General features: G+C 36.1%; 1 protein-coding gene across 2 annotated transcripts in view; it reads right to left on the bottom strand.

Moving 5' to 3' along the window:
* Positions 1–1,728: 1,728 nt before the first annotated feature.
* LOC120634146 (ABC transporter G family member 23) overlaps positions 1,729–24,361 on the bottom strand; it is a 131,079-nt gene continuing 108,446 nt past the window's right edge. For both annotated transcript variants that reach the window (XM_039904560.1, XM_039904561.1), the window contains 10 exons: positions 22,255–22,456; positions 17,010–17,124; positions 14,305–14,477; positions 12,494–12,556; positions 11,166–11,321; positions 10,162–10,396; positions 8,130–8,254; positions 7,603–7,727; positions 6,131–6,375; positions 1,729–5,207 (listed from right to left, as the gene is read on the bottom strand). In XM_039904560.1, the coding sequence (XP_039760494.1) occupies positions 4,885–5,207; positions 6,131–6,375; positions 7,603–7,727; positions 8,130–8,254; positions 10,162–10,396; positions 11,166–11,321; positions 12,494–12,556; positions 14,305–14,477; positions 17,010–17,124; positions 22,255–22,456 (1,762 nt within the window). In that variant the 3' untranslated portion in view covers positions 1,729–4,884. The remainder of the gene's footprint in view (positions 5,208–6,130; positions 6,376–7,602; positions 7,728–8,129; positions 8,255–10,161; positions 10,397–11,165; positions 11,322–12,493; positions 12,557–14,304; positions 14,478–17,009; positions 17,125–22,254; positions 22,457–24,361) is intronic.

The raw sequence follows: 24,361 nt of genomic DNA on the forward strand, positions 1-24,361 counted from the left end.
TTACCAAACTAGATGGCGCCACAGGAATTCTCTTCGGTGATAACAAAAAAAACCACCCGGCTAAGTTTGTTGTGGGCTTATTCTTCGACCAGGACGCGTTTGGAACCCTCGTAGCTTTAGTTTTAAGTTTACGAATATGGTTATCGCCATCATCACACTACCTTGTACTTCTAATGTAATGTACGCATCAAAAGTGGTATGTCTATGGCCCTACTTGAATAAAGACATTTTTGACTTTGACTTTGAATCAACGGGAGACCCTATATATCTCTATCGAAGTTTCACACATAAGAGTCAATATATATATATATATATATATATATGTATATGGTAGACTTCACACGCTGTTGCGAACATTGTGGAAAACTCTCGGGCATGGAGGTTTCCCCACGTTGTTTTCCTTCACCGTTTAAATCAAGTGATATTTAAATTGCTTAAAATAAAAACACGCATAGCTCCGAAAACGCAGCGGTGCGTGCCGGGGCTCGAACTGGGTCTCCACGAGAGGAAATCGCCTTACCCACTAGGCTATCGCTGCTTTTATATTTCTAAATGATAATAAAACATAAATCCCGCGTTAGATATCCCATTCCTCGCAGTCTTTCAGCGCTGAATGCACTGCTGACGGAGTCACCTTACTGTGACATATTTGCGGATCCTTGGAACACCGTTTGTAACCATTGCCTACAGTACTGTGAGAAATGTAATAGCACCATGTTTTTGGCTTAACTATTTTTTGTTTATTTTTTATTTTATGAGAAGATAGTATAATTACGAGTAGGTTAAACTATTGTTAAGTTAATTGAATTGGTATAATTATGTTTTTGTTTCTGTTTTTATTTTTGTATTTTCTTTTTTTTTTTTGCTGTTCTCGTTTTAATCTGCTATGTATTTAATTAGTGTAATTGGTGTCAACCGCACTATATGAATTAAAAAAAAAATGCATAATATTTGTATTAGCATTTGACGTAGCATAACCTGCTAGCAATCATTTCATAACTTCCAAAGACGAATGGTGGAAACTCGCACGCCAAATAAAGCACCGGCTACGAAGAAGAACTTCCTATTGTATGTTAATGCGGTCTATCGCATCGCTATAGCTCCCTTAAAAGTATAACTAAAAAAATGGCACGTAGTTTTTACATTTGTCATGAATTATCATCACCAGTAAATTATTAATCTTTAAAGCCCATAAACCCGCGTCTCCCGGTCTTAGCTCTATGCCCCTTTATTGCTTCCGTATTAAAAAAAAATTAAAAGCAATAATGAAGCTGGTAATAAAATAGTTGTTTATGCAACTGTTGTATAATAAGGGTCTATCACACGAGTGTTTTAAAACCTAATTATCAAAAGTTGCATACAAGACTTTATCTACTCTCATGCTTTAAATTATTTATTCAAAATCACAACTTTTTTTCTTAACAAAACATTAAAATATCGAATAAAACGACGCGTGGGGTTCTTGTAGTGAAACGCGCGTGAATAACAATGTTCTTTTTTTGAAATTGATACAGATAAAACGCGCACAAAGGATCGAAAAAAACATGTTATTATTAAATTTAGTACGACATTATGGAAGATTTATGAATATGATCCATTCGGATGATGTTGGACATTGGGTGTTTTAATGTTAGCAATAAGTTAACTGTTGCTCAATTTTTATAGAGGATTGAAGGCATGCATGTGGATAAATAGATAAATAAAAGGGGTTAAAAGAAAACTATAATATTATTTGGTACAGTATTATTGTATAATTGTCATTACAAAAAACATGTCGATGTTAGCAAAAATAATCACAGTCAGACACTTCTATACTATTCTATACACTTTACTTTCTATTTAGTAGAATATTAGTGTTGCCCGTTCAAAAATGATATTTCTACTAAAATTCAATTAATGTGTCAAAAATACGAACTAATTAAAATAAAAGAAATAAATAGATGTCGGTAAACTGTCGTTCATTAGCTTTTATGCCGTAGTCCAGCCAAATTATGGGAAAACGAAAAAAAAAATTAAGTTTTCGGTAAATATTTCCCGTTCAAAAATACTTCTTTAATGCTTTAGATGTAAAAAGAATGCTATAACAGAGCATAAATATTAAACTTTAGTAAAAAAGTTAAAATCAACACGACACGACACGCTTATAAGAAAGTGAGCCTTCACCGCTACAGTGAACGTACGCTTATTAAACGCCTCTTGAGAGGAAGCCGCCCAACGCCTGATGAGTCAAAGCAAATGTTCGGTCAAAGACAAATTTCAATAGTTTTATAAATAAAAAACTGCCAAGTCGTAACATAGGCGTCTGCAACTGATCTTGTCGCTTTAGCACATAATTTTTGAATGGAATCGACACGGACAGTAACTGAAGTGGCATGTGCGCTTGAGAATTAACTATGCAAATAAAAATGAACTGTTCGGGTCGTTGTAGCGATACATGATCGCTCAACTAATAGTAGCCAATGTACAGTCAGCCAAAATGGATAATCAATTATTTTACAGGGGTTAAACAAGGGATGCCCCATTGAATTTAAAAACTGGGTTCTTAATGAAATATTAGATTTCGTTCGCTTTGTACAGAGCACAGAGCGTAAAAATAATTTATCTATAACCGTTGTTTCATATAAGCTATAAAATCCTGTATAATATAGACTAAATTCCCATGAATAAGAACAATGTAACGAAATAAACTAAAGTTGCTGATAGTGATAATGTAGAAATATATTTTAAAAAGTTGCTAACTTTCAAATATGTGTAATTGATTTCACAAAATTTTGATTTGCAGACATCCCAACCCTTTAACTGCAGGCTGGTACCCTGGATCCGTCAATTGACAGTGATATACTAAAATGATACGGACGTAATTTTCTGTTAGGATAACAGTGAAATATTAAATATAGAAATAGAAAAATATATTATAATTGTAATTTTTAATGAATTGAAAGACCTTTTAACTATACGTTAATAAAAATACCAGTTTTACTAAGATAAACCTTACGTCATTTTTACTCGATTTGCACACAAAAAATTGCAGTTAGGTACTTAGTTTTATGTAATTCTTACGTCTAATAAGTTCTATAGTTAACTTACACGATACGTACATAGCTAATAATATATTGCTTCATACAACCATTCTACTAGTTAGTTACAACTACAAATTCACTTAAAGATGGCGCAAATTCATATAAACATAAAGTCTGTAATAAAAAATAACTTTGACGGTTTTATTTTTTTTCTTCGTACGAACTGAAACAGTAAAAAGCGAAGTTATCTTTAAAAAAACTTCATAAATAAGGTTAAAGTTTGAAATGCCGCCACTTAATATAATGTCTAGACCTTAAGATTTGTTTACATCGTTGAAATATAAAAGACTATGAAAAGGTTGAAATTATACAATAATAAATATCCTATATTGCCATAAATGTTTTGGTGTTGCCAAATCAATAAAATGGTGGTAACTGGTAGCTTTAAGTAGTTTTGTTTGGGATGGAAAAAATAAAAAAAATCACCATTACGTCTATGGCACCATCTTAAACTATGGTAACTCATTATTCAGGTATCTTCGAGCATTCAACGCATAGGAGACTCTTTGTAATTGCATCTATCTATAATACCACATATTATGAAACCCAAGCATATACAACTTTCACAAATTTCTACACATCACAATATAACCGTGATACTTCTATTGGATATAGTAATTGCTCAAGATATAGTAACAGAAGATATCTTTATTTAAGGTCGTCCCCTATCAATTGATTGTTCGAAGGTTAACATTAACTACCTATACCGGAGGACCCTATAAAAAGCGTTGGACCAATCATAATGCTAACATTCCCTATACCTTAAGTAATAATGTACTCGCTACTATAAATATAACCTAATATTTACACGTCGACTAAATAACAGTCATTTAGCTATAAGTACTAAAACTATTATTGGTACGTAACTATTCGTAATCGATTTATTTTTGTTCTTGAAATATTTAGGCAAGACATGTAAATTGTTTTAGTGTTTTGTTAAAAAGATTTTCACCTAATTTATACGTTAGAACTTAATAAGAACTATTATATTATTTGAGGTACCAAAAAGTTTTTTTTTATAATATTAATTAAATACTTTATCGTATTAAAATTTACTGAATAGTGGTTAAACTATAAAAAATAGTAGGTTTGGGCACTTTAATTTGTTATTACTGGCAACATTGACACCGATTACGAATATATAGATACGTATTTTATAAAATCGTTGAGCGGTTGAGCAAATTTAAATTGATATGCTTTTAATTCGCTATTTTACATCTTACTATATCGATATTCAATTATACAATCGAAATAACTTGTGTCGTATTTATTTGATTGAGATTCGTATCTCTCGTCTATATTACAGTTGTTATACATTAACACGAATATATTTATCTCTTTCACACGCTTACAAATGGATTGCTGTCTCGTGTGCCTAGCGTTAGATTTTCTATCTACGTTTACTCGATTCGATCACTTGAAAGATAACAACGACTTGTATGGAATCGAAACAGCGCCATCTAGTGATGATACTGGGAAACAATATGCAAACATTAGACATAGAAATTCTCACACTCAGCACCTAGAAGTTAAACTAACTAAAACTATATCTATTTTCTGAGATAAATATACATTTGTTAATTACCCTTATTCCTTCTACTTTGTGCCCTTGTTTGGACATTAAATACATCTGCTTCTTTTAATTGAGATTGAGCGGGAAAAAGCCAAAAAGCCGAAACATTGAAATGTAATATAGTAACTGATTCGACAAAAGAATGGGATATTTGTTATTTTATACTTAAAGCGTATATTCACATTGACAATAGCGTAAAGCCATTTGAGCTTAACAATTACTATAGAAAAATTATCCTCGCTTAAAACGCAAAATAGTTATCGTTACTACCAAAAATAGCGCGATCCAAGCTAAAGTGGCCACAAAGCCTAAATATACATCCGGATCCGTGAGTGGCCAACCTCTTGTTAAGACTGATCGTAAGGCAGATGTCGCTAAGGTTAGGGGTAAGCATAAGGCTATACCTCTTAGAGCCCAGGGCATACCCTCGATGGGCCAGATTACCCCACTGAGGAGTAACGTGGGGTAAAATGAGCCAAGGGCAAGCTGTATCGCATTTCGTTCTAATTCGCAAGCGGCTGAGATCACGAAGCCGAAGCACATCCCGCACAGACCTGGAACAAATTTGTCAGAATTAGTATTGTTTGACACCTATCATATATCCCTTTATATCCAGCAGGTATCATAATAGCATATTTAAGGCAGACAGACAGATTATATTACTGGACGATTAATGAATAATATGCAGAATTAAATAAAGTGGTCATCGAAATAAACTACGAAAAGTAAGGGCCATAATAACCGACCTAGTGCAACTCTTAACAAATTGGATAAGAATGTACAAGGTTTTATTTTACAGTTAAAGATTTAGACATGTTATTATTTAAATAGTAACAATTTATCCGCAGCCTCTTAACGTCCGTAAACGTAAGGTCACACAGAAAGCAATAGTAGAGAATAGTAAGCCAATACGATGATGAGTATAAGAAATAGTAGAGAATAGTAAGCCAATACAATGATGAATATAAGAATAGATTCTTTCGATATGTTTCTGTTTTTGTTATATTTTATATATGTTAATGTTGTGGTATACAAATAAAGTAATAAAAAGAAAATAAATCAGTTTATTTGATAGACATTGCAATCTGTAACACACATAATTTAACCACCACCTACACCGATAAAATCTCAAAATACACAGATCTAGCCATAGAAATAAAAACACAGTGGAAAATCAATAGCTCCAAAACTATCCCTATAATTATTTCATCCACAGGAGTAATACCTCACACTCTCCACGTAGGGCTTAAAACGCTAAATATACATAAGTCTGCATATACACTCCTACAAAAAGCCGTTATATTAAACACATGTCGCCCGGTGCGAAAGTTTTTGACATGATTCCTCTGATTTTGCACTTGGCTCCGGCCCGTGCTCTGTTAATTATACCTTCGTAAAGAAGAGATTTGAATTTAATACAAAAAAATATAATAATAATAATAAATAACAGAGAATAGTAAGCCAATACGACACATACCCTGCAGCAGCGTGAGCATGATGACGTAGACGATGTTGCCGTTGCTCTTGACGCCGAACACGAGGATCATGAAGATGAGCACGAGCGCCGTCTGGCCGCACATGACCACGAACTGCGTCACCACGTGCGAGAACAGGATCTCGCCCGGCGACACGCCCGCCACCCACGAGCGGTCCAGCAGCCCCTCCATGCGTTCCACGATCAGAGCCGACGACGTCAGCGCCACCGCCAGGAAGAACACGATCCTGCGGAGCGCGCACGGTCACAACGTGCCCCGGGGCACACGAGCCGTGTGACCAGCCGCGTGCATAGAGGGTATGCAGATGGTACGAGACGAAGAAACCTCCAGTAAGAGTTATAAAAAACTTAAGGCTAGGCATTGTAAGAATTATGAATAGCCTACCCTCAAGTATTTATAACTCGCACTGGTGATTTTCATTTTATAACATCTGCATACCCTCTCTGTATGCCACTGGGTGTGACAGTAATAGGCGTGATGACGATAACAAAAGACCGCTAAAATACTATTTTAAATATTAAACTATCGATATTATTTATATTCTAAGTGAGATTGGTTTTTTTCATAATAAAACTGCAATATCTAGCGGTCCGCATTGTTAGGAGAGACGCCGTAAGACGTCACGTCTATACAACGTGTTCAACTGAAATAATACTTCAAGAGGCTTTAGGGGTACATTATTTACTGTCTCTGAGACTTATCTTTGAAACCGAATCACTAATAGTTTTTGAGCAAACCATTGCCATAATATTTACTGAAAGAAATAAGATACAGCCCTAACATCACGTGACTCATCAAGTGACTCCTGTCACTTTACTAGGTACGCGTCGCGTAGCTTAGGTACTATGCACGTGTCGGTCTTTTATATTCAATAGGGTTGTTATAATTGCAATTTTTGGCAGGATAGGATTAGCTGAAAATAAGCTGTGTCGTGATAAAGATAATTTAAGTTTTATATTTTTGTAGTTTATAAGTAATAGTAAGTTTTATTGTTTGATCTATGAATTGAGTATAATTGATGTCAGTATTATATTTATTGACTAAATTAAATAAACAATAAAATTGATGAACTAAAAACGTAATGACGTAAATAATAAAGGAAACCTGTTTCAGAGCTTTTTACATAAAATGTACGCCCGATAGCAATTATCGGCAACATGGACAAAACATCTCTGCAGGCCGATTCTGTATCTCATTGACCTCAAATTTAGCTGTGCAAAATTGCCATCAAATAAACTGTTCAATCCATATTTCGTATCGTAAATCCTTAGTTTCCAACTGAGTTTATTTCAACTCTGTAGATATAATATAATAATGGTTTGGGCTTTATTTGATGGCAACTTTCCGCAGTGACTAACTAAATTTGTTGTTAACTGTACAAAAGAGCCCTAATGGAAAATTTAGTTTTTTTTTTTGAAAATATTGTTTTGTTACAAAAAATTAAGATACTTACGTGAGAATTACACCAGGTGCGACGAAGTCAGTAAAAGAGGGGTTGTTGTCACCGTAGATTGGATCCTTGAAGTCGATGGGGATGTCACCCACTTTCGGGTTGTAATTGCACGTCGATAAAAGATCCTAAAATAGAGAATGAGATTAATAAAGAAAGAGATTAAAATTAAAAAGAGGAGAAGTTTCAGATAAAGTAATTGGCCCAGGGAAATTTTGCAAGAAACAAAACAATTCACAATATAAAAAATTAAAATGCAAACCTTTATGTTCTCAAACATAACTATAATATAAAGTTATGGTCTACAGTAAGCAATATGATCACAGTTATCTTAAAATGGAGATGTTTCATATACAATATGAAATAACAATATCCAAGAGCAAAAAGTTAAATATTGAAAAATATATAAAATACTGTCTTTATTACTGAAACTGTAATAAGAATTGAGAATTAGTCATAATTTAATATAGAATAATAATGGAATGAAACTTATAATTAAAATTGAACCATAGAATTTGTATGACAACTACCTTTGCAAAGTCCCGATAGGAGAATTGTATGTCCCGGTTCAACATGAGACCTATCTGCTGATTCGACATGTCGAGCCAAACTTGCACCTCCGATGACATTATGGTTTCGTTGTCAGCCGTGTCCGCTGCGAAAACAGAAAAAGTAAATTAGATAATGAATTCGACTGCAATGGGGTTTTATTTAAGGAAATATATACTGTTATCAAATAAAAGAATTGAATGGTAATAGAAATAAAACAAAGTACCTACTGAAAAACAACAAGCCTGTCTTCTAGTTTATAGAAGATATGTTTTACCAACCCCTCATAACGTGGGAGAAGGGTGAGAGGAAAAAGATAAGAATGGAACAAAGCAATTGAATAGTAAAGGAAATGTTAAAACACATTTATCACAGCGAGGTTACCATACAAAAGATAAATTTCATAATGATAAGGTTCCTTGGAAGCATCCGGATCCGCTTTCAACTCACAAAAGATAGAAAAATGAATGTTAAAGTTTAAATTGTTGATCATCGAAGCCTCAATCATCGTCATTAAGCAGAGTTCTGCTGCACGAAAGGCCTCTTCCAATAAAAAAATAAAATAAAAATAGTTTATTTCGGTAAGAAACAAAGTGGTATCAATATATCGCTGAAGCCTTCTTTTAAGAGTAGTATTACTACCGCTGTGTCAGAAGACTCTGCTCTTCCATTACAATTAAAATAAACTTAACAAAATACATTAAAATGAAGGTAGGTAAACAAACAAAACAAGAGATACAATGATATACAAAAGGACAGACATGTTATAAAGAAATTTAGATGATAATAAAAAATAACAACCTATAATATACGAAATAAGTATGCGTGTTTCTGTGTATGTTTGTGTGTCCAATGGGAGGGTTTACCCAAATCCTAGGCCGACGTCACATTAGATGCTAATAGTAGCAAAGAGTACGATGCTGTCAGCTCTCCGTTAGAGAAGGAGGAGGTCCCCGAGAGGGATAATTTAGCCTAGCTCGTCTTAAACATGATCATTGCTTTCCATCCAGAATTCCATACATTTCATTCAAAATTAATTTAGGTTTAGGTTTAAAGACATTTATTCCCATAAAATAAAAAAATAAATAAATATACTACGACAATACACACATCGCCATCTAGCCCCAAAGTAAGCGTTAGCTTGAGTTATGGGTACTGAGATGACTGATTCATATTTTTATTATCTAATAATATAAATAAATACTTATAATATACATATAAACACCCAGACAATGAAAAACATTCATGCTCATCACACAAACATTTTCCAGTAGTGGGAATCGAACACACGGCCTTTGACTCAGAAAGCAGGGTCGCTGCCCACTGCGCCAATCGGCCGTTAAAAAGACCTAAGTCACTTACATAGGAAACTTAGTTTTCTATAATAAATAAATACACTGCGCCATTAGACTAAACTAAATTCAATTTTACTATTATCTACTCATTCAATGTATTCATGTCTTTAAATTTATTGGCATTACTTAATATATAAGAAGCTAATTTAGTTTTTTCAAAGGTAAGGGATTTTCTACCATAATTTGTTCTTGTTCTAGGTAAGGTAAGGAAACTGGCTCGACGAGTTTTATTTTTCTTTTTTGTGAAAAGTGGTATTAGTGTGGATTGTTTTGTTAATTGATTTTCTAATAAAGATGCACGTGCTAGATATATATAATTTATGAATGTTCATTATTTTAGTATCACTATAGATTTTTTTGGTGGAAGTTCGAAAAGGATATTGCAAGAATCCTAATTAATTTAATACAAGCACTTTTGCAACGCCAAGTCTATCTGTTTGTAGTGTGACTCTACCACTGGCGATGACAGATTCTACCGAGAAGAAGCTGACAAGACCAGTAGCTGCCCTTTTCCAACATCAACAATTGCAATTTTAACATTAATTTTTCTATCTTTAAGTTAAGTTGGATGGTGACAACGGTATTCTGATATGTCACCTCAACGCACATTTAGAGTGCAAACTATTTGAGCGACCGTAAGTTAGCATGGTCAACTTACCCAAAGCCAACCTAGCCACGAGGGAATCCGTATAGTTTTCATTGAAGTATATCGCTCCCCAAGCTTCGCCTTCTCTGACAGCATTTATAGCCGAGTCTAGGTCCGCGTAGTACTGCTTGATGATGGACTGGTTCTTCAGGTGGGCCAGGTAGCGACAGGAGAGGTTCTTCATGGAGCAGGACGTGTTGTAGGGGCAGTAACTATCCAGTACTTGCACGTCGTCATTCACAACAGCCTGAGGGGGACATATTTGAATACACAAAACCATTTTTCATGATTTTGATTTTTTTTTTTATGATTTTATGAACCATTTTACTCTTTTTATGAATTTTATTAGTGTTTCTTACCTACACTTGGAGGAATTATCAATTTTATAAATTTAAAATGCGACTCTTTGGCAATCGCGGCCTGAGCGCTTTCTCCAATTAAGCTACTACTACTAGCTACTAATTTCGGCATCGACGGTAGGAGAGCCGTTCTCCTACCGTCGATGCCGAAATAAGTATATGCCTTTCTCATCAGTCTTATAGCGACTGTTCAAATCCTGTCGGTTCCGAAAATTTTTATATGCATTTTAAATTTATAACATTTTACTCTAGATGCATAAAACGCATCTAAATATTATGGCAAACGCAATATCGTGATAGTATGAAGACAGAAAATTTAAATTAAACTCTACAGCAAATAACTTATCATCATCGTCATCATATCAACCCGTAAGGTCCTCCCCCAATGAGCAGAGGTTAAGGTGGTAGTCAGTGGCGTGCACTTCATACATGCACAAAAGCACTGCGTACCCTAAAATTTATATATAACTGGTATCAGAGGAGGATTTTTGTCGTTTTATCCAATTTCCTTGCTGTATGCCACGCTGGCCCAATGCGAATTGGTGGACTAAAACGAAGAATCCAAACGACTTAAAGCACAATAAAAATGAACGTGACTCTTTAAATCTAATACACGCCCGACGCTGCTGGCACCATTAAATCTGTGTCAATACGTACCAATCTTAGTCCGCTGGGGTCCCGGCCGATGGCGAGGCAGAACAGGATGACCTGCATGACGGGCAGCGCGAAGATGAACAGCATCACGCCGATGTTACGCCACATGCGGAGGAAGTTCTTCTGGATGAGAGCTTTTATCTTCCCCCGAGATGTGAACTAGAAGACAAAAAAGAAGTAAAATTAACAATAAATCATTATGGATTGGTTCATAAATATCTTTAAATCGCGGTTAAAAGACTATTTCCTGTCTAGTATGTAGTAAAATATCTTATGTTATTTATATATATGGATCTCTCTATCGATATATATATGGATTTGTATATACATATATAAAAATATATATGTTTCAATTATATATATGAAGTATTAGTATATATTGTATATACTTAGCACAATTTGGGTATTACACTATTCGGTTTTCTGTAATATGTTTCGTCAACCAAATGTTGTCTGGAGGAGTACGCTTCAAGCGATAAGGCCGCCTTTGTGCATATGTATATTATCGTATTTTTTTTTAACCTGGCTTTCTAATTGTATGTGCAATTAAGACTTTTTCTTCTATGGAAATAAATTCTTAGGCAAAGCTACTTATACAGTGACTTTTTTATCTTTAAAAATCGACAGCCTCTTTTAATTTATCCATCATCATCGTCATATCAACCCATTACCGGCCCACTACAGGGCACGGGTCTCCTTCTACTATGAGAAAGGGTTAAGGCCGTAGTCAACCACGCTGTCCCAGTGCGGATTGGTGGACGCCACACACCTTTGAGAAAATTATGGAGAACTCAGGTTTTCTTCACCGTTGAAAAAAGTGATATTTAACGGAACCTAGAAAAGTTTTGCTTTTTGCTGGGATTCGAACTCGGCCCCCGAAAGTGAAGTAGAGTTCCCACCCGCTGGGCTATCACCACAGCTTAATCTATCCGATCTACAGTAATTCTAAGCAATATTAGAAATAATTTGAGTTTACTATTCTAGTGATAAAAAATCAAACATGCATTTTCTGGGGCATTACTACAGAAATTGATTGAATTGATAACGCTGCCGCACCGCACCGCTCACACTTGTTATAGGATGCTTCTTATATCAGTATCAATAGTATTAGATCTAACCACCTAGACTATCACTTCCTTATTATTTACCTATTTATTTATTCACTTTATTATATACATCATCAAATATTAATAATATATTATATAATGAACAAATATTATATGAAACAGTGTCAAGAGGAAATCAAGAAGGAATTACTATTGTAAAAACTAAAATTGTTATGTTTATTAAATCTGTAATGGAATTGCATACATATTATTAAGAATACTCACGTTTAAGCAGCCTCCACAATCTTCGCATTCGGACTTCACGACTTCGGACATTTTACCGGGCAGCTGAAACGAAACATAACAAATTAATAAAAGACCAGGAATAATATTATATTTTCGTCGTCATAGTCCCGTTCGCCCCCGATATTGTCGACTCTTTCTCATGGCGAGCTTTCGCGCTCACCCCACTCCCCCGGTAGCACGACGTAGCAACCTGTCAGGTGGTTATCGGCAAGTGTCCATCCGAAAATTGAAATGATAACCTCCCGGGAGCAATATTGAATGCTGTTTTAAGTAATAATCAAACTCATACCGGGTTCAAGAGGAATTTCAACCCATTACCGGCCCACTACAGAGCACTCCTCCCACAATGAGAAAGGGCTAAGTGCAGATTGGTGGACTCGACACACCTTTTAGAACATTATGTAGAACTCTCAGGCATGCAGGTTTCCTCACGACGTTTTCCTTTACCGTTGAAACAAGTGTTTTGATTTACTTAAAAGGCACATAACTTAGAAAAGTTAGAGGTGCTGGGATTCGAACTCGCTCCCCGAAAGTGAAGTCCAGATCCTATCCAATGTGCTATCACCGCTTCACTGGATTGGTAGTAACAAATACTTGTTACTTATACAAATACTATATAACTTTTAAAATTGTTCCATGAGAACCTAAGGTAAAATGACTACGTGTCTGGTAAATTTAAAATTTATAAAAACCTCAGACTTTCTATTTTATTGTGCACATTATTCTACTAGTCAAGCAATTTCATTGATATTGAGCGTGTTGTGAAAAAATATGTAATCTGCCATTTTGTGGCAGCGGCCATCTTGGATCTATTTTCGTCTCACATAGCTACAAGCACTCGGGAAATACGATGCGACAGACAAACACACTCAGACAAGCCAAATTTATAACACCCCGTCGTGTTCCATCGTGAATTTAAAAAAAATAGCTCCACAAGAATGAAGGTAAATGACTCCGTGACTAATAAGTTAACGACCATTAAATGGGCGAGAACATAAAAAAAAAAAAATAGTTCCGTTTCTTAATGTCCTACGTTATACTATTTAGAAATCCGGTTATGATGATGTTATCAAATTTATAAGACGATACAGATTTATTTGTAAAGATATGAGGGTAATAAAATTTGGCTTGGATCACATTTTTTATAGCCCTTGACATGACGTCTAAGATGGTAGCGACCTAGTCTGTTAGAGGCATTGGATTAAGAAAGCACAGAATTCTGATTCAGCCATTAATACATAACATTTAAAAAAAATGAATTATAGCCTATAGCCGTAGAATAAATGAATGGAGCCTATTCGGTACAAGAAAAAAACAAAAAGGATTACATGCATGCAAAAGTATGCATGTATGCATAAAAAAGCTTGGGTATGAATTGCTGTTACTTCGTAGCTATAAATATTAATTCGACTGTGAGATGGTGATAACAAAAAAAACCTACCTAACTTTTTTGTGGACTCTTCTTGGACTCGGCTTGTTTGGAACCTTATAGCTTTAACCTTAAAGCTTTAGTTTGAAGTTAACGAATGTAGTTATCACGATTACCTAACATTAGTGATAACATTATATACTTAGTAAATTTTTTATAATTGCCTGTGATAAGGTATAAGCTAAATTACTGTTAAGTTGTATTAAAATCCATTCGGATGATTTTGCGTGGAAGAGTAACAAACATAATATAAGTATAACATATATCCATACATCCTCACAATGTAATGTTTCATGATTTTTGTTCACCACAAAAATGCTGAACGCGCTTAAAGAAGTTTTACTTCATAAAGCGTACTCACATCTCCATTGGATCCGGCGGCGTGTTCCACTATCAGCACCTCCTTGCTCTGGTGGAAGTTGAGGCCGACCACCTGCGCGTCTTCCGCCGCGTACGGCGCTTCCTCGCGCTTTGACATCTTGTTGAGCCCCAGGCCTCCGCTGACGTTCAACTCTACAACTTGGTTCGCTTGGCCTGAGAGGAAATTATATAATTAATAAGTAATATAAATAAATATACTAAGGCAATACACACATCGCTATCTAGCCCCAAAGTGAGCGTAGCTTGTGTTATGGGTACTAAGATGACTGATGAATAATTTTATGAATAATATACATAAATACTTATAAACTACAGATAAACATCCAGACACTGAAAAACAGTCACTCACAGAAACATTTTCTAGTTGTGGGAATCGAACCCACGGCTTTGGACTCCAAAAACAGGGTCACTGCCCACAACGCCAATCGGCCGACAAAATACGTAATGGGTGATAGACCAGTGGGTAGGAGCTCGACTTCACTTACTGGGGGGGCGGGTTTGAATCCCAGCACGCACCTCTAAGTTAGGTGCCGGTGCGTTTTTTGTTAACCAATTAAATATCACTTGCTTCAACGGTGAAGGAAAGCATCGTGATGAAACCTGCCTGCCTGAGAGTTTTCCATAATGTTCTCAAAGGTGTGTGGAGTCCACCAATCAGAACTGGGCCAGCTTGGTGGACTGCCTTAACCCCTTTTCATTGTGGGAGGAGGCCCGTGTCCTGTAGTGGGCCGGTAATGGGTGATGGGTGATGATGATGAAGATTCTCAAGTAGGGATGACGTCAGAGGAATATCGTAAAAAATATACCAAGGGACAAGAATCGTGTACCTATGTGCCAAATGAGTTGTCACATGTAAAACGTTGAACAGTAAATAACAATTTACGAGAATCAACACGGTAAATCTATATTTTATGTTCCATAAATCAATTTTCACACAATTTTAACGAGCCAAATGAGCTGTTGAATTGTTTTTTATATAATAACAAGAAATACTTCGCAAATATAATAAATACCCAGCAATAATATTCTATGGAAATATAATAAATACCCAGCTCAGGAATTTCTTGTCACAAACGATAATTATGAATCAAGTAATAAATTAATAATCTATAAATTGAAAATTTAAAATCTCCTGACTATTAATATAGTGTACATTATTCTACTAGTCATTATACACGGGGTATTTTCAATTGATAACCATAATGAGGTAGTTGTTGTTTTTGTTGGAGAATAATGTAACTCTCTATTTTATGGTGGCAGTCGTTTTAGCGTCGGGGTGTATAATTGCGCAGAACTCTGAAAAGTTAAAGGTGCGTGCCGGGGCTCGAACACGGTTCCGCTAATTGGGAGACCGTAACCCTAACTCGAAATTGGACCTACCTAAATGGATTGTGTGTCCAAGGTATATGAACTCGTCTACAATCTCGTGTGCAGAGTTCCCAACTATCGACTGGGAAAGAACGGGTTAAGACTAGTAAATACTAAAAAACATTGAAACCCCCTGGGTCCGCCACGAAAGGCCAACAAAAGGAAGAAATGAGTGTAGTGAATTTCGTAAGTGCAAGTCTAAAGGGCACAAGGTTCTGCACCCAGACGATTCTATCGGCCATTATGCATTACGTCGGCATTACCTTGCTTTGTTCTCTTCCGCCGCAACGTGCACGCGAACTGTGTTGCGTACAGAACATTTCAAATACTTATTAGAGAGAAGGATTCTATTTTAGACGAGATAGCATGGGTGTTCCCAGCTTCTGGTCTAATTTTTTTTATAATCGATATTGTAGCCAAAACAATTTCAGTTTTACTGCCAGACTGGGTCTTGGCTGCGATACATTTTTTAAGAAAGTTCATATATTTTCTAGGTAACCTATCATCATAACTTAAAGTTCCTAAAGTTCCATCATCTGTCTGCGAAACTCATCATCAGATCTTTATGAAAAGATGGGAACATTTCAGAATAAATTCCATGATCAAAAAAAAATTATAGATAGCCCGTTAATAAATGACGAAGTCATGCTCGACGAACATACGAACATACATGCGACTTAATTTTCATAATATATCATGGAATAAGATCTTTGCTGACAAACGTCACTTTTGAATGCATTAAAAATATAAAAGAGATGTTTGCCGGCAAGATTTACGCTGTTCTATCCGACATCCCAACCCTCTCATAGTTGCGGCTTCTTTTTACTCACCCAACCTTAGCGCCACTCTCAACAAGAGGAGGCCGAAACATATCCTTCACGACCCTGACGATCAGATTACTACTGACAATGCTCCCTATCAGAACACACAATAAACCTATGCACAGCGTCTTCGCCGGCGAAGACGAGGTCCCCGACTTCTAACATCAACCGGACGTGGGCTCGCACCACGTTCTCGGAAGCGTGCGGACCCTTTCACTCCAATCGTCGCCTGAGCCGAGGTTCGGCCTCACATGAGGCGCCCTCAGGCCGACGATCCCTTCGCTTCTTCGAGCCCTAGGGTTCAAACTCTTCCTGGCAGAGCCCCGTTCCGAGGTTCGCCAACAAGCCCGCATTACGCTGTTAAAATCACTAGGGTTAATCAGCTACACACAATCCGAAAAAAAAAAAAAAGGTTTACGCCTATCGTGATATACGTAATCACCCTGCCGGACGTGCCACACAAGAGGATGGGGGCCCCTGATGGTGTGTTTATTACCTTGTCTCCTGGAGAGCTTGAGGAACACGTCCTCCAGGGAGATGCAGCTGTACATTGTGAGCAGCGCTTGCGGAGACTCCTCCGCCAGCAGCCGGCCGCTGCGCATCAGCCCGATCTGAAGATTAGAGGAAAAAGTTATGAGACATTGTAGTTTCAATCTACTTTTTCAAAATCGAGTTATATTGTAAAATCGTCAAACACTTTCATCCCCTCTCCCAAAGGAACCGAGCTTAATGTCGGGATAAAAACTATTCTATATTACTTCTAACACTGCCAATAATATGTGTACAAAGTTTCATGAGGATCGGTTAAGTAGTTTTTGTGTGAAAGCGTAACAAACAAACTTACATTCACATTTATAATTATAATAAAATATATTAGTAGGGATAGGGATAATCCGTCATTCGAAGCGACTTTAAATCACAATTCGAGATATCGCATCGCGGGAATTTACATGAGTTTGGAAAGTGGGATGTGACTTAGGTTTACCGTGTTTTCCAGTTATGATATCAAATTATTCCTATTTACTTATTTTGCAATAAGTTGCATGTTAGTAAGTACGAGAGGTTTCTGCGGATTATTCAATGGCTCCTACTTGGTAACTGTAATGACACAAACATATATCTGACGGCCGATTGGTGCAGTGGGCAGCGACACTGCTTTCTGAGTCCAAGGCCGTGGGTTCGATTCCCGCAACTGGACAATGTTCGTGTGATGAACATGAATGTTTTCAGTGTCTGGGTGTTTGTCTATATGTTATACGTGTTTATGTAGGTATATTATTCATAAAATTATTCATCAGTTATCTTAGTACCTATAACACAAGCTACGCTTACTTTAGAACTAGATGGGTGTACTGTCGTAGTATATATATTTAAATATATGTATTTAGGGTTGCCATTTTTGCTTTACAGACGTTTTACATTATTTCGGGCTTCGTCCTTTATAACTTAAGATGGGTTCAACGCAAACGCAAATTGTTATCTAGTATGAATTTGTTGCCAGAGAACCGCAGTGTTTATGCGCGGGCGCAGGTTTGTACCTGCTTTTAGGAGAGTAATTACCATTATCATAATAGTTATAGGACTGAGCTATTTCCTGATCCCACCTCCTTAGCGTGGTAGCCCTGGCACTCGGTTGGGGCGGTTGGTAGACGTCTGGGAAGTATACAACGGGTTCCCCGGACGTCTACTAAAGCCAACAAGAGGGACATGCCTTGGTGGTTTTTAGTTTGGTTCAACGAGAACCACATAACCTCTGTCCATTTGGACAGGACTGAGCAATTAAGAGCTAGGATCGTCTACCCTCATTCAATTCTGAGATAACAACTGGAACCAACGACTTAGCAAGATCTGAGAAGCATATTCTGATGTACAACATTCACATTTATAACTCAGGGTTGATACTGAGAATTTCTTAATCGCAAAACCTAACAAAACTCACCAATCCTTGCCCGGGAATCTAAAAATTTCATCTAGATATGAGAGCAATGAAGCACGCGAGAAACCTTTATTTAATTATATAGTTTTAATTAATTATATACAAAAATAATCGAGCCGTTTTTGAATGTACCAAAACAAATCGACATCTGAAAAGGAGCACTGAATTAGTTTTAAAACATTTCTTGACACTATTCTGGTTAGGAGCCAATTGGAAAGTAACTCAGTCATTTGGGCTCCACATGAGGTTAAATATAGCCTTATGTTGGAGCGAGTGCAAAATAAATTCGTTAGGTACCTGTACATGAGGCTTTATGGGGTATACCCATACTATCCCTTAATGTACCCAACACTATTTGTTCTGGGTATGGTAGGGTATAACGAGCTAAAAGTTAGGAGGGAACTAACACTTATATTGTATATGTTTAAAATAATTAGGGGGAAGTTGCATAATGCGGACGTTTTAGGTCAGATTAATCTCTGTGCCCCGGACCGGTTCGTGTGGCGCAGGCGCAGGCCGCCCCTGCTGGCGGTGCCGCGCGGACGAACCAACTTGCTCGACAAGGCGCCGCTGACGCGCGCGATTCGCACCCTAAACGACATAGCTGAGAGAACGGATCTGTTTTGTTGTACTCTGACTGAACTCACAAAGGTTGCTTTGTGGTGCATTTGCTACTCTTGTAAAGTTTAGTGTGTAGGTAGGCATCAGTATCTACGCTAGTGCCTTAGGAAATTCCTGTAAACTAGTCGTAAGTTGGAAATAAATAAATAAATAAAAAATAAATATTCAACGTGAGTTGTTAATAATTTTTAATTTCTAAAACCTATATTATGCTTAAAGCTACAACAAGATAATACAATTATTACTACTTGTAATATTTCTATATTGCATAATAAAATACTTAAGTTTCACCTAATTCCACCTAACCATAGAAAAGTAAATAAGTTTATTTTATTTGTCTAAAATATGTGGTAACATACATACGGCTGAAAAACGAAGGCTAGAAAAACTTATATTATGAAAACGTATAAAATATTTCGCTTTCGAAATTCGAACTTTTAGTTTTTTTTTTAAGTTTATTTTATTTTACCAAAGAAAGGTGGCAGCCCTACTACGGCTAAGATAGAAAATCTTAATTTATGAAAACGGTCAAAAACTTTTACTTTCGAACGTTACAAGCGGATTTTTTGTTTTATTGTTGTCGGAGAGATTTTGATTAAATCGCGCTTGTTATGAATTGCATGCAAATTTACTAGTAGCTTTTTGTTAATAGTGAGGCAATTCGGGTTTTGCACGACATGGTGAAACTGAACGTTAGCCAAAAGAAAGTGATCTTCATTGTTCATCGTTATCGTCATCATTTCAACCCATTATCGGCCCACTACAGGCCAAGAGCGAATTAGTGGACTTCACACACCTTTGAGAACATTATGTAGAACTCTCAGGCATGCAGGTTTCCTCACGATGTTTACCTTCACCGTTGACGTTGACTTCAAGCACATAACTTACAAAAGTTATGTGCGTTACTCGGCCCACCGAAAGGTAAGTCGAGCTGCTACCGACTGGGCTATAACCGATGTACCATCGTGTGCATTTCGAAATTGTGTCAACAAGAAAACCAGTAGGTAGTAATAAATCGATAAGCATTACTTAAACCTGATACAGCTCTGATCAACGACCTCACTATAAACCGAACGAAGTTGGCCGAAGCAAAGGTGAACTTTTTCGCTACCTTGATTTTGTTTATCTCATTCCGAAAGCATGAATTGATTCTAATATTATGGCAATACTCGTGTAGGCTATTCAGAATGTCATGCTGGTTCCTTTTTTTAAAGATTTATAATCTAACTAGCTTCTGCTCGTGACTTCGTCTGCGTGGTTTTCAGAATTGTTTACAAGCTTCGTTCGTTAAAAATTTTTAGTCCTACCACGGGAAATATTTGAGAGATGGGTATAGAAAGTACATGTCCTTTTCCATAGCATAGGTGACATGCATACCAAATTTCAAAGCTCTCTACCCGATATTTTTATCCCGACATTACACACAGTTCCTTCTGGAGAGGGCATGAAAGTGTTAGACGATTTCACACCATAACTCCAACAAATTATAACCGATTAAAATAATTATTTTTGTACTATAGAGGTTATAATATGTGTTTAATTTTGCCCAAACTTTGTGTAGATCTGATGAATTTGGTTGGAGATAGAGGACAGAACTCCTCAGCGGACAGCAGCAAACCCATCATTTAAGGCTTAGCGATATTGAATACATAATTTCTGTCACTTTTCTGAGGACTTCAGTGCTGCGACTTAATAAAAAATGTTAGAAATGTCCTTCGTTAACCTTCAGTATAAGAATCAACTAACAATGCGATTTCGATTCTTCCTTTAACGATTACTATTTTCTTGTAAGTGATAGAAGGAGCTAAGACTGATCAGACAGTTCTTTTAAGAGAGCATTACTATGTGAATTGAAAACTTACTTTTTGGAAACTACACCAGTTTTTTTAAAAGAATACCAAATTTTAATTTTTTATAGAAGTACAACTAAATTGAATGCCACAACAAAACACGTTTTCCGCGACTTCGTCTGCGTTGTATACGTAGACGAAGTCGCGGGCAACAGCTAGAAATATTGTAAAATATAATATATAATAAACACTATATTAATGACATGTCTTTTATAATGTCATCTTTAATTCATTTGTCTTATAGTTATCCATAAATAACGTAGTTCTATCTAGTTAGTGTAAGTGGCCCTGCCGTACTAACAAGATGTATAATAAATAAAATACATAAATAAATAAATAAATAGATATTAACTCGATACTTTATTAAATGGAATATTTTTAGGTAAATCCTTATCGATTAGTTAATTATTGCAGCTCCTTTATTGTGACAATCATAAATAGCTTGCAAATCCTACTAATATTATATATGCGAAAGTTTGCAGGGATGGATGGATGTATGTTTGTTACTCTTTCACGCAAAAACTACTGAACCATTTTGACTGAATTTTGGAATAGAGATTGTTTATACCGTGGAATAAACAATCATTTAACACATAGGCTGACTTTTATCCCGTTAAAATGTACGGTTCCCGCAGGTTTCATGTAAAACTAAAAAAAAACCGAACGAACCCGCGGGATAATATTTGAATCCCTCGATTTTTCCATGATCCTACCAAAAGATCTTCACCAAATTAAAATTGTACGACTTCCTATTACATACACAAACCACAAGGCTTAACATTATGGAAATTTCTTTTTTTTCCTTACTTTTAAATTAACAAGCTAGCGCAAAAAACTTCCATAATTAAGATTAGCGTAATGTAATCGAGTAAACATGAATTTATTTTTTATACTAAAATAAACAGGTTCAAATGTTTTTTTTTTTTATAATACGTGTGTCATATTTAAAACAAAAAAAATATAAATAGCGGAGTAATTGCGCAACAAATTTACAAAAAAAAGAAAAAATAAACATACATACATTCGATTTGAAAAGCTCCTTTTTTTTAAGAAGTCAGTTGAAAAGGAGGTCTTCAGCAGTCAAATTCAAATTCAAAAATGTTTTATTCATGTAGACCTTATCACTGGCACTTATGAAGCGTTCATACATTTAACATGTTAACACTAATGTTAGTGATGGTAATAACTGCATTCGTTAACTTAAAACTAAGGCTAGAAGGGTTCCTAACGAGGTGAGTCTAAGAAGAGCCAACAACAAACAAACCAGGTTTTTTTTGCTATCACCATCTCACAGTCGAGTTAATACTCTTTTAGGAATAGAGAATGTAACTCACACAATGCGCCTGGCGCGCCTCCTCGATGTAGTGCGTGGTGATTATGACGGTCTTGTCTCCCGAGCTGGTGATGCGAACCAGATGCGTCCAGATGGACTGGCGCAGCAGAGGGTCCACGCCCACCGTGGGCTCGTCCAGGATCAACAGCTCCGGGTCGTGCATCAGCGCCACCGCGAACGACACGCGCCGCTGCTGCCCACCGCTGGGGGAAACAAAACATAACATTACTGATATTATTATTTTTAATTTCATATCATTTATTGATTTAAATTCGCCTCTACCCAATCTGGGGTTCTTGTTATAAACTAACATTTATAACAATAAATATTAAGTAAACGAAAAATAAAAGGCTTTTTCATTTTATTTTATTATTGATTTCAATTATACTTAATAAGTTATAAAAAACATGTGTGTAATTATATACACGCGTTAGAAGTTATGTTTATGTTTTCGCTTTGGCGTAAGATAAGAACGTTTTCCAAAATGTTATCTTTCACCTTATTCTACGTTTGTAGAAAAAACTACACTAACAAAAATAAAAAAGGTCAATACATTGAAAGTTTAATTATAACGCATAATCTACTTTAATAAAGTTTATTTAAATATCACAAAGAAAAAAATATTTCTACATAATTAAAGAAATAGACATAATAAACATAAGTAATTAAATTTGGAATACTTATTAACGAGCAACTGAGTTTTACTCAACATTAAAATTTGAGATTTATGTACAATTGAATCAATGAAATCACCGGAATGAGCCCGCAGACTTTGACAATTAAAATTGTACCCTGTCAAACTTCAGAGTGTTATATCCAACTTCAGGGTGTCGGTTTTTCATGACGGTGTGCGCGCGCATCGTAAAAGTTTACTCCCATCATTTTTCCCCAACGCGCCAAAAGAAGTATGTCTTCAATATTTATTCTTATTATTATCATTTTTTTTTTATTATCACTGTTTTTATTTATTCTGTTATATAATATAGATGGGTCATAATTTCCAAATAAGGAATTATTTTTATTATCATTATTATTACATGCCATAATATAACATAACATAGCATAACTATCACCGCAAAACGTTTTAACTGAGATTCAGAATTGGCCTGCAGGTTTGTAATTTGGCTTGGTTAACAAATTCTGTTATTAAGTACAGGCTGTAGTTTTGAGGGCCGTTTGGCGCAGTATGTAGCGATCCTGCTTTCTGAGTCAAAGGTCGTGGGTTCGATTCCCACAACTGGAAAATATTTGTGTGATGAACATAAAAGTATTTCAGTGTTGGGGTGTTTATCTGTATATTATAAGTATTTATGTATACTATTCATAAAAATATTCGACAGTCATCTTACCCATAACACAAGCTACGCTAACTTTGGGGCTGGATGGCGATGTGAGTGCTGTCGTAATATATTTATTTATTTATTTATATTAATTCAAATTAAATATCTTTATATATATATTTCTTGTGTGCGTGTGTATGTCACTGACCTCCTCCTAAACGGCTGGACCGATTTGAATGAATTTTTTGGTATGCGTTTGGGTGGCACCCTGGATGGTTTAGATTCAAAAATCAGCCCGACAGATGGCGCTGGGGTCAGCTAGTATTAGGTATATAGTTAATACGCCTGTGTTATTCCTGGATAAATTAAATAAATAAACATACAATTCCAGTCAGCTTCAAGTAATGAAACCCAAAAAAGACGGTATAACATTAGGTATGTGCATCAGGCGTGATTGTTTTTTACTGCGCAGAAGAACAAAAAAAACGAAGCACTGTTAGTGTTTTTAATTAGCGCAAAATGGCGGTGGCAATGTTTTTTGCAGTGTTGTAAAAAGTGTTTAACGTCATAGGTATGATTTGGTTTTGAAAGTCAAGTCGGTGGCCGCGGTAAAATAATTGTTAGAGGAATTGTGTTATTGCTCGTCCGGGGAAGTACTGCCGCCTGGCTTGTTTCTGCCGCTAAGCAGCATTGTTGCTGTGTTCCGGCCAGAAGGGCGTGGTTGCCGCTGTAATTACTGGCACATGTGGCTTAACGCAACAATGAGGCTTAACAAGTGTTGTCTGGAGGAGTTCGCTTAAAGCGATAAGACCGCCTTTCCGCATCTTA

This window comes from Pararge aegeria, chromosome 23 (assembly GCF_905163445.1).
Source record: "Pararge aegeria chromosome 23, ilParAegt1.1, whole genome shotgun sequence".
Lineage (NCBI taxonomy): Eukaryota > Metazoa > Arthropoda > Insecta > Lepidoptera > Nymphalidae > Pararge > Pararge aegeria.